The sequence below is a fragment of the Xyrauchen texanus genome, chromosome 6 (assembly GCF_025860055.1).
Source record: "Xyrauchen texanus isolate HMW12.3.18 chromosome 6, RBS_HiC_50CHRs, whole genome shotgun sequence".
NCBI lineage: Eukaryota > Metazoa > Chordata > Actinopteri > Cypriniformes > Catostomidae > Xyrauchen > Xyrauchen texanus.
Genome location: NC_068281.1, coordinates 16,283,093 through 16,298,503, shown reverse-complemented (window position 1 = coordinate 16,298,503; position 15,411 = coordinate 16,283,093). Strand labels below are relative to the sequence as shown.

General features: G+C 34.5%; 1 protein-coding gene and 2 gene segments (V, D, J or C); all 3 read right to left on the bottom strand.

Moving 5' to 3' along the window:
* Positions 1–824: 824 nt before the first annotated feature.
* LOC127645165 (T cell receptor alpha variable 18-like) lies at positions 825–1,349 on the bottom strand. The segment is given in 2 exon segments: positions 825–1,138; positions 1,310–1,349. Coding segments are annotated over 2 exon segments (354 nt in total).
* A 1,483-nt stretch (positions 1,350–2,832) lies between these two features.
* Positions 2,833–4,869, bottom strand: LOC127645164 (uncharacterized). The gene is made up of 4 exons (XM_052128679.1): positions 4,825–4,869; positions 4,396–4,703; positions 3,328–3,463; positions 2,833–3,215 (listed from the first exon to the last, which is right to left on the bottom strand). The coding sequence occupies exons 1-4, from the start codon at positions 4,862–4,864 to the stop codon at positions 2,833–2,835; spliced, it is 867 nt and encodes a 288-aa protein (XP_051984639.1). The 5' UTR covers positions 4,865–4,869.
* A 4,158-nt stretch (positions 4,870–9,027) lies between these two features.
* Positions 9,028–9,540, bottom strand: LOC127645163 (T cell receptor alpha variable 9-2-like). The segment is given in 2 exon segments: positions 9,028–9,389; positions 9,501–9,540. Coding segments are annotated over 2 exon segments (402 nt in total).
* Positions 9,541–15,411: the final 5,871 nt, after the last annotated feature.

Genomic DNA, 15,411 nt, shown 5'->3' with positions numbered 1-15,411 from the left:
TTTCTGTATTCAGATTTAGTCAAAATAAAAAGTGAACCACGTCTTTTTGTGATGCTTCTATTAATCTTTTGCCTTCTGATTTGACCTAAGGGTAGGATTGAGCCAACTGTGCGTAACTTAGGATGTAAAGTTAAAACTAAGGGCTTAGAAACTACTAGTAAGTTTGTAACCCAGTCAGTGCTAATTTGGATGCAACTGCAGTTCTTAAGGCAAGACTTAGCATGTAGGTATTAAGCTGTTTGTATAGTAACATTTCATCATATAATAAAATTATTACCATTATTGATCCAGTAAATAATGGGAAACATACACTCACATGTGACCATGCGAAAAGGAGAATGCCAACCAAAGGAATGCTGCTCATCTTTATAGGGGACTAAACCAATTGCTGCTTTCAAATGTGCAGGTGAATAAACTGGAAGGCTTATTTAAAATCTTTGAGTATACAGCCTACAGTGAAAGGCAACCAGGAGCAGGGATACAGTAGTAGTGTAATTCTATGAAACTAGTTTGTGCCATGTTGAGAAAGGAGATGTATGTAGTGGAGAGATGGCCCATTTTGTGTTATGTGGACTAATGTGAATGTGACTGTCTGCAGCACTCTTACATCTGTCTTACAGCATAAACACTGAATAAAGTGACTTATAGTAGTACATTTTCTGCAAAATAATTTGGTAACTTTTAGCAGGTGTTTCATATCTTGCCATGAACAGGGGTTTTGCAGTGTGCGTAACATAACTGTGGTTTGATTCTTACTTGATGATTAAAGACTGTTCAAAGCAATAATTTTGTGAGTTTTTGTAAAGCCTCACAATCATTTTGTATCATTGTGCTGCTCTAAGAGCACAGTAATAGAGAGCTGAATCTGACAGAGCTGCTGTTTCAATAATGAGTTCAGTGGATGAATCGGATGTAGTTGCCTGAAAGTGACGGTCTGGTATATCATCAGAACCGCTATATGATCGAGCACCTTTCCACAGTAAATATTGAGGTTCTTTGTTGGGATATTCTCGATACCAGTAAAGCATAACATAAGTGCTGCTTGTATCATATGTGCAGCTCAGTGTCACAGACTCTCCTTCACTCCTGATTATTTTAGAATCCTTGTCTTTTGGTCCGATGCTGTCAGCAAAAACACCTGCAAGGAATTGGTTATATTTCAGAAGACTTTAATCAAATATCTCTATTTTTATTGTACATAAATAAATATAACAAACATACCAAAATATGATATTCTGTGATGTCTATATTCTAAGATCTGGTAGTTCACATATTAGAGTTTGACACTGAGATTTTAAATGCACTTTACCTGGTACTATTATAAGAATGAGTGGAACATATCTCTCCATGTTCATTTTAGTATACACATATATATAATTAATGTCTTGGTGAATTAAAGTAGATAAATGTATGCAGAGGAGAGATGACTTGATGTGAAGCTGTAATATGGGTGTGGTTTCTAACATTTGGCCCAGCCTCTCTTCTTCACAAATACTGAGATAGTAAGTCAACACTCAGCTTCCTGTTGATGTATTTATTATACAAGAAACTCAGTGTCAAACGTCTTCTTGTCACTACATATATGTATCCTCCTCCACTGGTCCAATTTTATTGGCACATGTGGTAATAATGATGTTTTCTGCTTAGATAAATAAGAAAAGTTGAAGCTCATGCTGTGTTGTCATTTCTCCAAAAACTAAATTTTAGGTTTAAGGATTTACAGTGAAATATCTTTGAGATGAGCTTTTGTACTTTATCTGCTTTTCCAGATTGGTGTTTTGATAAAATATTGAATATATTTTTGAAAGTTATAATGTTGATGTCTGTATCCGGAGAGTGGGGCTTGAACTTGTGGCATTGTGTTCACATCCTAATATTACTGTCTCATATTTGTGTCTTATTGTACCACACATCAAGAAGAAAATAAAAAAGGATTAATTGTCATGAAAAAATCTCATATTGCAAAAAATCTTTATGCTCCTACATATACGCTTCATTTCCTGATGGAGAAGAAGACGAGGCAGCTGATTTTAAGGAACAATTTCACTCAGTTTTAAGTTCAGCAGAAAATTCATCATGGTACAATAATCTATACGTACATCATTAATATTTTGTGCAGTATAAGATTTTTTTCATGACAATTAATATATATTTTTTTTTACCCAAGTAAAGGATCAATATTCTATACGAGTTCAAAAACCGAACCATGTGTTTACATTTCAACTAACTTTATGATCATGCATTTTCAATTCTTTATAAAGAATTTATAGAGCAATATGGCCATCTGCTGATGCGTACTGAACATGTGAATTCATACAGATAAAATGGTGTGGTCTATCTAAAGTGTTTGAATATCTCTGATAGAATTTCCCCCCCCTAGTGGTGCTGTGAAATTAAGACTTTCTCAGGCAACATCTGCACTGACAATAGACAAATTTGTAAAACTGATCAGAAATGGTAATTATAGTCTAATATATAATCTAAATCTATAAGTATTAAAAATAAACTGATACAAAATTATTAAGCTACTTTTACCTTGGGGAATCTTCATGACATTTTTTCTGATATTGTTTCCCCATGTCTGTACACTGAATAGTCAAATCTGAACTGTTACGAAAGCATTTTAATTACTGATATTTTACCATACATGACTGCATGCTTCAGAACAAAGTCTGATGGTCTATCAATGCTAATTTGTATCAACTTATTCAATAATATCAATTTACTAATTAATGAAAACAAAATGAATAATTCTGTTTTATTAACATTTTAAAAGTAAATTTAGTGCATACAACAACCACAGCCAGAAAGCTTTAAATCTAATATCAGATATTAAACATAGAATGTATAGTGATTATGTGTTGTTAACTGCTGAGTCGTGTTTTTTATGGTGTGAAGAGTTTTTCCTGTCACTGTGGGCTGCAGGGCGCAGTAGTATAGAGCAGAGTCTGATACTGCAGCAGAGCAGATCTCTAGATCCACACTAGTGCTTTCTTTTCTGTGTTTGATGGAGATTCCAGAAACTGGAGGACGAGCTTCATTAATAAATCCTGAGTAATCCAGTATAAGGAACTGTGGAGGCAAACCTGTGTATTGCCGAGACCAGTGAAGACTATCAACAGAACCAGTGTAGTTACAAGAGAGTGTCACATTCTCACTCTCAGTGGCAATTATTGCATCGCTATACGGCATGATAACATCTCTGGCTCTGTTTCCTACAAAAAAACAATCAAGCATAATTACAATATTCTGTATATATAATACATTTATTTACAGTATTGCAAATGTATGTAATATTGTGATGTAATGATACTTGTAATATTTTACCTTCAGTTAAAGTCAGCAATATAAGTATAAAAGCAAACATGGCAGTAGATAAAGTACAGGTTAAATCAAACATCTGCTGCTTCTCCCAGTGATCTGTGATGTGGATTCCTAGTTTAACTGATAATGTTTTACCTGCCTGTATTAAGCTCCACCTCATAATATACATGTAGCCTTCTAAAATGAACATACATTAGGTACAGTTAGACAGGAAAAAGTGACTGATGGATCAATATTCCACATCCAAATCAGCTTAAAAGAAATCTGATATTTAGGATTATGTTTAGGAAGATCATGTTTAGGTCTCTCAGGCTGAGAGGCATGCGGTGGCGCAACACGGCACTGATAGTGTCAAATTTATATAAATATACAAACAGTGATTGAATGTGTGACAGCCATATAATCTCAACCTGGACCCCTAATCAGAGTACCAACTTAAATAATTTATGTATTTGAACATATCTGCACTTGGCTTCCTTACATGTAGCCAACAGCCGGGGTTGGGTAGTAACGGAATAGATGTAACGGGATTACCTATTTTAAATACAAAATATAAGTAACTGTATTCACTACAATTACGATTGAAATAATTGGTAATTAGAATACAGTTACATTCAAAAAGTATTTTGATTACTGAAGAGATTACTTTGCATTTTATTGTCATTTGTTTCATTTAATATTTAGTGCTTTCAGATGGAAAACATTTATACATATAAATTATGTGATCCAAAGTGCATTTGAACAGCGGTGAAAATAAATTTTTTTACACTTACATTTTGAAAGTCATAATGTTGATGTCTGTGCCCTGGAGATCACCTATGGTTGTGTATTCAGACTAAAGTTTGTTTTAGATTTGTGTGTTCATATATTATTTAATTTCTAACCTTTACAAGTTTACTAACCCATCTCATTGCAGAAAGAACCCTTCTATTGTGACTGATACATCTTGATACTGATCTGCAGAAAGCACTGAAAATGTGTAAGTACTTGACAGTAAAGTGATGTATACTTGTCTTTCCTCTTTCTGTGTTAGATTGGGTTTTTGTTCATTGCAGTTAGATTTCCTGTCACTGTGGGCGTCAGTGCACAGTAGTAAAGAGCAGAGTCTGTTACTTTAGCTGGGGAAATCTCCAGAATCACTTTCTTTTCATTCACTTTTCCAGAGAATCGAGTATCTAGAGTAACAAACTCTGACTTTTGTGAAACTTTCCCAGTGGCATGTAGAATGATGAAAAGATATTCAGGAGCTGATGCAGGATATTGTCGATACCACTGTAAAGTATTTGCTGAAGAGTAGTTACAGGACAGAGTTACATTTTCTCCCTCTTCACTGTACATCTCATTTTGGACTGGAGTGATGACATTTGCAAAAGAGTAATCTGCAAAATAAAAAGTCAAAATGTCATGCATGTAAAACTGTATGGAAACAACATTTTAACACGTGCTAGTATCAATCACAAAAACAGATTTTCAGTCTTCATAATATTTCATAATACTTACATACAAAAGAACAAAGTAAAACATGTAAGCAAAGCTTCATTTTGAAGGATGATGTATTCAGCACAGACTCTGTTGTTCAGTGTTCAAAATAAATAGTAATTCCATGTCAAAGAAAGGATGTCTTAAAATAACTCCTCCTCTTAAAGATGAAGTGCTTAATTTTTTCTATGTTATGAAAAACGTTCTATTTTTAGAAATGTAACTTTTAACTATATCATTCCTGACATACAGAATGACATGTACAAAAGTGACTCATAGCAGTAATTATTCAGCAAAATCATTTTGTATTTTTATTCACCTCAGCTCATTTACAGGGGTTTCGAGGTTCACTTAAAATAACTGTGGTTTGATTCTTACTTGATTAAAGACTTTTCAAAGCAATAAATGTGTTTATGTTTTTTTGTAAATAAAACGTTTTATCTCTAGGCTCCTACACTAAGAGCACAGTGAGAGCTGAATCTGACAGAGCTGCTTTTACAATTGTGAGTTCAGTGGATGATTGGGATGTAGATGACTGAAAACGGTGGTCTGGTATATGCAGACCACTGAATGATCGAGCATAGGGTCCCGTATTTCAAGATAAAGTTCTGCGTCCTGTATTGAATCAATCTGTTCCATGTTTAAGCTGGTCGGATGGCGTCAAGGTGAAATTGTTCCTGATCGGCAATTTAACATTGATATTAGTTGGAAAAACTGCCTATGGTGGGTAAGGGACTGTCTGAAAAGTCCACAAATGTTGTTAAAACTGTGGAGTTTTGTTCTATATAAACGTTCAATAAGATTAAAAAACATTTATGAATAAAATAATAAAGACAAGTACAGGTGAAGGAAAAAATAAACAACTAAAATAAATAAAAATTATAATAAAATAAAAAATATGTATAAACATTCCAAAATGTATACATAAATGAGGTATATAAGACAAATAATAAAAAATAAATAAAATAAATACAATTTTAACATATAAATGATGTAAGTCATGTGTCAGGAAAGTTCTCATTTTAGCATATAAGGATATACAATTATTTTTATTAATAATGCATATTAACTCAACACATTAACCTGCCATTATTATAATAATTATTAGAATATATCTTCACAAGTTGATTTTTTCCCCTTATAGACTGCATTATAACTTGCTTATGAAATGAATCTTTAAGGTTAAAGTATGGCCTGTTGTGTAACTATAATGTAGGTGGTAATTGTGAGAGGGGTTTGTGACAATTAGACCTCCATATGGAAACTGAGATGACTGTCCCAATATCAAACCAGCAATTCATCTTCATGCATTGTACAGTACGATCAAATCAGTGTTGGAGTTTTTCTTCTCACTGCATTGAGTTAGTAACACCTAAATATACCATGTGATTTCTGTATTCAGATTTAGTCAAAATAAAAAGTGAACCACGTCTTTTTGTGATGCTTCTATTAATCTTTTGCCTTCTGATTTGACCTAAGGGTAGGATTGAGCCAACTGTGCGTAACTTAGGATGTAAAGTTAAAACTAAGGGCTTAGAAACTACTAGTAAGTTTGTAACCCAGTCAGTGCTAATTTGGATGCAACTGCAGTTCTTAAGGCAAGACTTAGCATGTAGGTATTAAGCTGTTTGTATAGTAACATTTCATCATATAATAAAATTATTACCATTATTGATCCAGTAAATAATGGGAAACATACACTCACATGTGACCATGCGAAAAGGAGAATGCCAACCAAAGGAATGCTGCTCATCTTTATAGGGGACTAAACCAATTGCTGCTTTCAAATGTGCAGGTGAATAAACTGGAAGGCTTATTTAAAATCTTTGAGTATACAGCCTACAGTGAAAGGCAACCAGGAGCAGGGATACAGTAGTAGTGTAATTCTATGAAACTAGTTTGTGCCATGTTGAGAAAGGAGATGTATGTAGTGGAGAGATGGCCCATTTTGTGTTATGTGGACTAATGTGAATGTGACTGTCTGCAGCACTCTTACATCTGTCTTACAGCATAAACACTGAATAAAGTGACTTATAGTAGTACATTTTCTGCAAAATAATTTGGTAACTTTTAGCAGGTGTTTCATATCTTGCCATGAACAGGGGTTTTGCAGTGTGCGTAACATAACTGTGGTTTGATTCTTACTTGATGATTAAAGACTGTTCAAAGCAATAATTTTGTGAGTTTTTGTAAAGCCTCACAATCATTTTGTATCATTGTGCTGCTCTAAGAGCACAGTAATAGAGAGCTGAATCTGACAGAGCTGCTGTTTCAATAATGAGTTCAGTGGATGAATCGGATGTAGTTGCCTGAAAGTGACGGTCTGGTATATCATCAGAACCGCTATATGATTGAGCACCTTTCCGCAGTAAATATTGAGGTTCTTTGTTGGGATATTCTCGATACCAGTAAATGTAAACATAAGTGCTGCTTGTATCATATGTGCAGCTCAGTGTCACAGACTCTCCTTCACTCCTGATTATTTTAGAATCCTTGTCTTTTGGTCCGATGCTGTCAGCAAAAACACCTGCAAGGAATTGGTTATATTTCAGAAGACTTTAATGAAATAGCTCTCTTTTAAATATAACAAATATATAAAAATATGACATTCTGTGATTCTATATTCAAAGATCTGATATTTCACATATTTGAGGATGACACTGAGATTTTAAATGCACTTTACCTGGTACTATTATAAGAATGAGTGGAACATATCTCTCCATGTTCATTTTAGTATACACATATATATAATTAATGTCTTGGTGAATTAAAGTAGATAAATGTATGCAGAGGAGAGATGACTTGATGTGAAGCTGTAATATGGGTGTGGTTTCTAACATTTGGCCCAGCCTCTCTTCTTCCACTGAGATAATAAGCCAACACTCAGCTTCCTGTTGATGTATTATACAAGAAACTCAGTGTCAAACGTCTTCTTGTCACTAAATATATATATCCTCCTCCGCTAGTCAATTTTATTGGCACATGTGGTAATAATGATGTTTTCAGCTTGGATAAATAAAAAAAAGTTGAAGCTCATGCTGTGTTGTCATTTCTCCAAAAACTAAATTTTAGGTTTAAGGATTTACAGTGAAATATCTTTGAGATGAGCTTTTGTACTTTATCTGCTTTTCCAGATTGGTGTTTTGATAAAATATTGAATATATTTTTGAAAGTTATAATGTTGATGTCTGTATCCGGAGAGTGGGGCTTGAACTTGTGGCATTGTGTTCACATCCTAATATTACTGTCTCATATTTGTGTCTTATTGTACCACACATCAAGAAGAAAATAAAAAAGGATTAATTGTCATGAAAAAATCTCATATTGCAAAAAATCTTTATGCTCCTACATATACGCTTCATTTCCTGATGGAGATGAAGACGAGGCAGCTGATTTTAAGGAACAATTTCACTCAGTTTTAAGGTCAGCAGAAAATTCATCATGGTCCAATAATCTATACGTACATCATTAATATTTTGTGCAGTATAAGATTTTTTTCATGACAATTAATATATATTTTTTTTACCCAAGTAAAGGATCAATATTCTATACTGAGTTCAAAAACAGAACCATGTGTTTACATTTCAACTAACTTTATGATCATGCATTTTCAATTCTTTATAAAGAATTTATAGAGCAATATGGCCATCTGCTGATGCGTACTGAACATGTGAATTCATACAGATAAAATGGTGTGGTCTATCTAAAATGTTTGAATATCTCTGATAGAATTTCCCCTAGTGGTGCTGTGAAATTAAGACTTTCTCAGGCAACATCTGCACTGACAATAGACAAATTTGTAAAACTGATCAGAAATGATAATTATAGTCTAATATATAATCTAAATCTATAAGTATTAAAAATAAACTGATACAAAATTATTCAGCTACTTTTACCTTGGGAAATCTTCATGACATTTTTTCTGATATTGTTTCCCCATGTCTGTACACTGAATAGTCAAATCTGAACATGAATATGAACTGTAAAGCATTTTAATTACTGATATTTTACCATACATGACTGCATGCTTCAGAACAAAGTCTGATGGTCTATCAATGCTAATTTGTATCAACTTATTCAATAATATCAATATACTAATTAATGAAAACAAAATGAATAATTCTGTTTTATTAACAATTTTAAAAGTACATTTAGTGCATACAACAACCACAGCCAGAAAGCTTTAAATCTAATATCAGATATTAAACATAGAATGTATAGTGATTATGTGTTGTTAACTGCTGAGTCGTGTTTTTTGCATGGTGAGAAGAGTTTTCCTGTCACTGTGGGCTGCAGGGCGCAGTAGTATAGAGCAGAGTCTGATACTGCAGCAGAGCAGATCTCTAGATCCACACTAGTGCTTTCTTTTCTGTGTTTGATGGAGATTCCAGAAACTGGAGGACGAGCTTCAGTAATAAATCCTGAGTAATCCAGTATAAGGAACTGTGGAGGCAAACCTGTGTATTGCCGATACCAGTGAAGACTATCAACAGAACCAGTGTAGTTACAAGAGAGTGTCACATTCTCACTCTCAGTGGCAATTACTGCATCGCTATACGGCATGATAACATCTCTGGCTCTGTTTCCTACAAAAAACAATCGAGCATAATTACAATATTCTGTATATATAATACATTTATTTACAGTATTGCACATGTATGTAATATTGTGATGTAATGATACTTGTAATATTTTACCTTCAGTTAAAGTCAGCAATATAAGTATAAAAGCCAACATGGCAGTAGATAAAGTACAGGTTAAATCAAACATCTGCTGCTTCTCCCAGTGATCTGTGATGTGGATTCCTAGTTTAACTGATAATGTTTTACCTGCCTGTATTACATGCTCCACCATACAATAATATACATGTAGCCTTCTATTATTAACCTGAACATACATTAGGTACAGTTAGACAGGAAAAAGTGACTGATGGATCAATATTCCACATCCAAATCAGCTTAAAAGAAATCTGATATTTAGGATTATGTTTAGGAAGATCATGTTTAGGTCTCTCAGGCTGAGAGGCATGCGGTGGCATAACACGGCACTGATAGTGTCAAATTTATATAAATATACAAACAGTGATTGAATGTGTGACAGCCATATAATCTCAACCTGGACCCCTAATCAGAGTACCAACTTAAATAATTTATGTATTTGAACATATCTGCACTTGGCTTCCTTACATGTAGCCAACAGCCGGGTTGGGTAGTAACGGAATAGATGTAACGGATTACCTATTTTAAATACAAAATATATGTAACTGTATTCACTACAATTACGATTGAAATAATTGGTAATTAGAATACAGTTACATTCAAAAAGTATTTTGATTACTGAAGAGATTACTTTGCATTTTATTGTCATTTGTTTCATTTAATATTTAGTGCTTTCAGATGGAAAACATTTATACATATAAATTATGTGATCCAAAGTGCATTTGAACAGCGGTGAAAATAAATTTTTTTACACTTACATTTTGAAAGTCATAATGTTGATGTCTGTGCCCTGGAGATCATATATGGTTGTGTATTCAGACTAAAGTTTGTTTTAGATTTGTGTGTTCATATATTATTTAATTTCTAACATTTACAAGTTTACTAACCCATCTCATTGCAGAAAGAACCCTTCTATTGTGACTGATACATCTTGATACTGATCTGCAGAAAGCACTGAAAATTTGTAAGTACTTGACAGTAAAGTGATGATGCTTGTCTTTCCTCTTTCTGTGTTGGAGTGGGTTTTTGTTCATTGCAGTTAGATTTCCTGTCACTGTGGGCGTCAGTGCACAGTAGTAAAGAGCAGAGTCTGTTACTTTAGCTGGGGAAATCTCCAGAATCACTTTCTTTTCATTCACTTTTCCAGAGAATCGAGTATCTAGAGTAACAAACTCTGACTTTTGTGAAACTTTCCCAGTGGCATGTAGAATGATGAAAAGATATTCAGGAGCTGATGCAGGATATTGTCGATACCACTGTAAAGAATATGCTGAAGAGTAGTTACAGGACAGAGTTACATTTTCTCCCTCTTCACTGTACATCTCATTTTGGACTGGAGTGATGACATTTGCAAAAGAGTAATCTGCAAAATAAAAAGTCAAAAAGTCATGCATGTAAAACTGTATGAAAACAACATTTTAACACGTGCTAGTATCAATCACAAAAACAGATTTTCAGTCTGGAAAAATAATACTTACATACAAAAGAACAAAGTAAAACATGTAAGCAAAGCTTCATTTTGAAGGATGATGTATTCAACACAGACTCTGTTGTTCAGAGTTAAAAATAAATCATTCCATGTCAAGGAAAGGATGTCTTTAACTCCTCCTCTTAAAGATGAAGTGTTTAATTTTTTCAATGTTATGAAAACTTTCTATGTTTTGAAATTTTACTTGTAACTATATCATTCCTGATGAGCAAGAAATAGAAATACAGCAAGAAATAGAAAAAAGTAACTAATATCAGTAATTGTTCAGCAAAATCATTTAGTATTTTTATTCACCTCAGCTAACTTTCTGAAGGTGTTCCAAATCCCATCATGTAGAGGGGTTTTGAGGTTTACATAAAATAACTGTGGTTTAATTCTTACTTTATTAAAGACTTTTCAAAGCCATAAACAGTGTTTATGTTTGTTATAGGGCTGTCAATGTTAACTCATTAACGCATGCGATTAATCGAAACATTTTCAGCGTTATTATTTTTTTAAAGCAAATTAATCATTTGATCAAGTATGACCCCAACATCTTCCCGTGATCGCAGCGTGGGGATGGTTACAAAGCTTTCTGTGATAAGGGCATGGCAATGAAGTGATGAACTGTCCTTCCACCGAAACACAACAAGTTTGAGGTACCATCTTCGGGCAAAACACATTTTTTCTGATGTTAGCAAAGATGCTAGTGCTGAGTCAGTGTCAACAAGCCGTGCTCGTCAAACGACACTGGCGGCGTGCAGTCGGGGCAAATTTGTCAACAAAACAACAACAGCAAAGCTAACTAGTGCAATCGCTAAATGGATCGCCACAGACTGCAGGCCCATCAACATAGTTCAGGACAGGGGGCTTCAAGACATCATTCAGATCACCACAGGCAAACCATCATTCAAGCTACCTTTGAGGGGAACTATTGTTGAGGTGTGGCAAAATCTGGGTGAGATGCTGAAGTATAGAGAACCATGCGCCACAGACCTGTGGAGAAAAAGTGGAGCCAGAGCCACCAAACAAGAAGATGGCCCTCCTACTGATGAGATCAGAGTCAGAGTCTGATGATGAGGTACTGTCCACAGATAAATCGCTAGAGAGGTACAAGGCAGAGCCCTGTGTCAGCATAGAAACAAGTCCACTACAGTGGTGGTTGTCACAAGCAGGTGCATATGGTAAGTTGTCCCAAAGGTACTTGGCTACACCTGCCTCAACAGTAACATGTGAGAGCCTGTTCTCTTTGGCAGGCTACAATCTGCAGAAGATGTCAGCTCTATCATCTGAAAATGTGAACAAGCTAGTCTGCCTAAGCAAATGATTGAAATAAGAGTAGACTGTATGATTGGTTGACAGGAGGCATGTTGCACAGATGCACACTGAATGTAGAAACTGTTCCCTCTGTCTCTTCACAGACATTATGGCATTCCATTACAAAAACAGGCCTATTATTCTTGCATTCATTTGAGTTGACTTTACTATTCAAAAATTTTACAGGTAAGCTATTTGTTATTTTGTAGCAGACATAACTTCGTAACATAAGATGGTTTCTGCTAAATATGTCTGCAGTTCATACGGATGCTTCAACAAATTAAGAGATTGTTATTGAACACTTGTTAAATAAATGTTAATGGTTGATATAATAAAACTGATGTATATACAGACCACTGAATGACTGAGCATTGGGTCCCGGATTTCAAGATAAAATTTTGCGCCCCGTATTAAATCAATCTGTCCCATTTTTAAGCTGGTCGGATGGCGTCAAAGTGAAATTGTTCCAGATCAGCAATTTAACATTGATATTAGTTGGTAATTGTGGGAGTGGTTTGTGACAATTAGACCTCCATATGGAAACTGAGATGACTGTCCCAATATCAAACCAGCAATTCATCTTCATGCATTGTACAGTACGTTCAAATCAGTGATGCCGTTTTTCTTCTCACTGCATTGAGTTAGTAACGCCTAAATATACCATGTGATTTCTGTATTCAGATTTAGTCAAAATAAAAAGTGAACCACATCCTTTTGTGGTGCTTCTATGACTCTTTTGCCTTCTGATTTGACCTAAGGGTAGGGTTGAGCCAACTGTGCTAACTTAGGATGTAAAGTTAAAACTAAGGGCTTAGAAACTACTAGTAAGTTTGTAACCAAGTCAGTGCTAATTTGGTTGCACCTGCAGTTCTTAAGAAAAGACTAAGCATGTAGGTATTAAGCTGTTTGTATAGTAACATGTCATCATATAATAAGATGATTACCTTTATTGATCCAATAAATAATGGGAAACATACTCTCACATGTGACCCTGCAAAAAGGAGAATGCCAACCAAAGTGCTCAACCTCAACAAAGGAATGCTGCTCATCTTTATAGGGGACTAAACCAATTGCTGCTTTCAAATGCTCTGTTGAATAAACTGGAAGGCTTATTTAAAATCTTTGAGTATACAGCCTACTGTGAAAGGCAACCAGGAGCAGGGATACAGTAATAGTGTAATTCTATGAAACTAGATTGTGCCATGTTGAGAAAGGAGATGTATGTAGTGGAGAGATGGCCCTTTTTGAGTAACGTAGCTTTATGTGGATGCGATTGTCTGCAGCACTCTTACAGCAGTCTTACAGCATAAACACTGAATAAAGTGACTCCTAGTAATTTTTCAGCCAAATAATTTGTAATTTGGTAACTTTTAGCAGGTGTTTCATATCTTGCCATGAACAGGGGTTTTGCAGTGTGCATAAAATAACTGTGGTTTGATTCTTACTTGATGATTAAAGACTGTTCAAAGCAATACATTTGTGAGTTTTTGTAAAGCCTCTCAATCATTTTGTATCATTGTGCTGCTCTAAGAGCACAGTAATAGAGAGCTGAATCTGACAGAGCTGCTGTTTCAATAATGAGTTCAGTGGATGAATCGGATGTAGTTGCCTGAAAGTGATGGTCTGGTATATCATCATAACCACTCGATGATCGAGCACCTTTCCGCAGTAAATACTGAGGTTCTTTGTTGGGATATTCTCGATACCAGTAAATGTAAACATAAGTGCTGCTTGTATCATATGTGCAGCTCAGTGTCACAGACTCTCCCTCACTCCTGATTATTTTATAATCCTTGTCTTTTGGTCCGATGCTGTCAGCAAAAACACCTGCAAGGAATTGGTTATATTTCAGAAGACTTTAATCAAATATCTCTATTTTTATTGTACATAAATAAATATAACAAACATACCAAAATATGATATTCTGTGATGTCTATATTCTAAGATCTGGTAGTTCACATATTAGAGTTTGACACTGAGATTTTAAATGCACTTTACCTGGTACTATTATAAGAATGAGTGGAACATATCTCTCCATGTTCATTTTAGTATACATATATATAATCACTGTCTTGGTGAATTAAAGTAGATAAATGTATGCAGAGGAGAGATGACTTGATGTGAAGCTGTAATATGGGTGTGGTTTCTAACATTTAGACCAGCCTCTCTTCTTCCTCACAAATACTGGGATAGTAAGTCAACACTCAGCTTCCTGTTGATGTATTTATTATACAAGAAACTCAGTGTCAAACGTCTTCTTGTCACTACATATATGTATCCTCCTCCACTGGTCCAATTTTATTGGCACATGTGGTAATAATTATGTTTTCAGCTTAGATAAATAAAAAAAGTTGAAGCTCATGCTGTGTTGTCATTTCTCCAAAAACAAAGTTTTAGGTTTAAGGATTTACAGTGAAATATCTTTGAGATGAGCTTTTGTACTTTATCTGCTTTTCCAGATTGGTGTTTTGATAAAATATTGAATATATTCAAGAAAGTTATAATGTTGATGTCTGTATCCGGAGAGTGGGGCTTGAACTTGTGGCATTGTGTTCACATCCTAATATTACTGTCTCATATCTGTGTCTTATTTTACCACACATCAAGAAGAAAATAAAAAAGGATTAATTGTCATGAAAAAATCTCATATTGCACAAAATCTTAATGCTCCTACAAATAAGCATAATTTCCTGATGGAGATGAAGATGAGGCAGCTGATTTTAAGGAACAATTTCACTCAGTTTTAGGTCAGCAGAAAATTCATCATGGTCCAATAATCTATACGTACATCATTCATATTTTGTGTAGTGTAAGATTTTTTTCATGACAATTAATATTTTATTTTTTTACCCAAGTAAAGGATCAATATTCTATATGAGTTCAAAAACAGAACCATGTGTTTACATCTCAACTAACTTTATGATCATGCATTTTCAATTCTTTATAAAGAATTTATAGAGCAATATGGCCATCTGCTGATGCGTACTGAACATGTGAATTCATACAGATAAAATGGTGTGGTCTATCTAAAATGTTTGAATAACTCTGATAGAATTTCCCCCCCTAGTGTTGCTGTGAAATTAAGACTTTCTCAGGCAACATCTG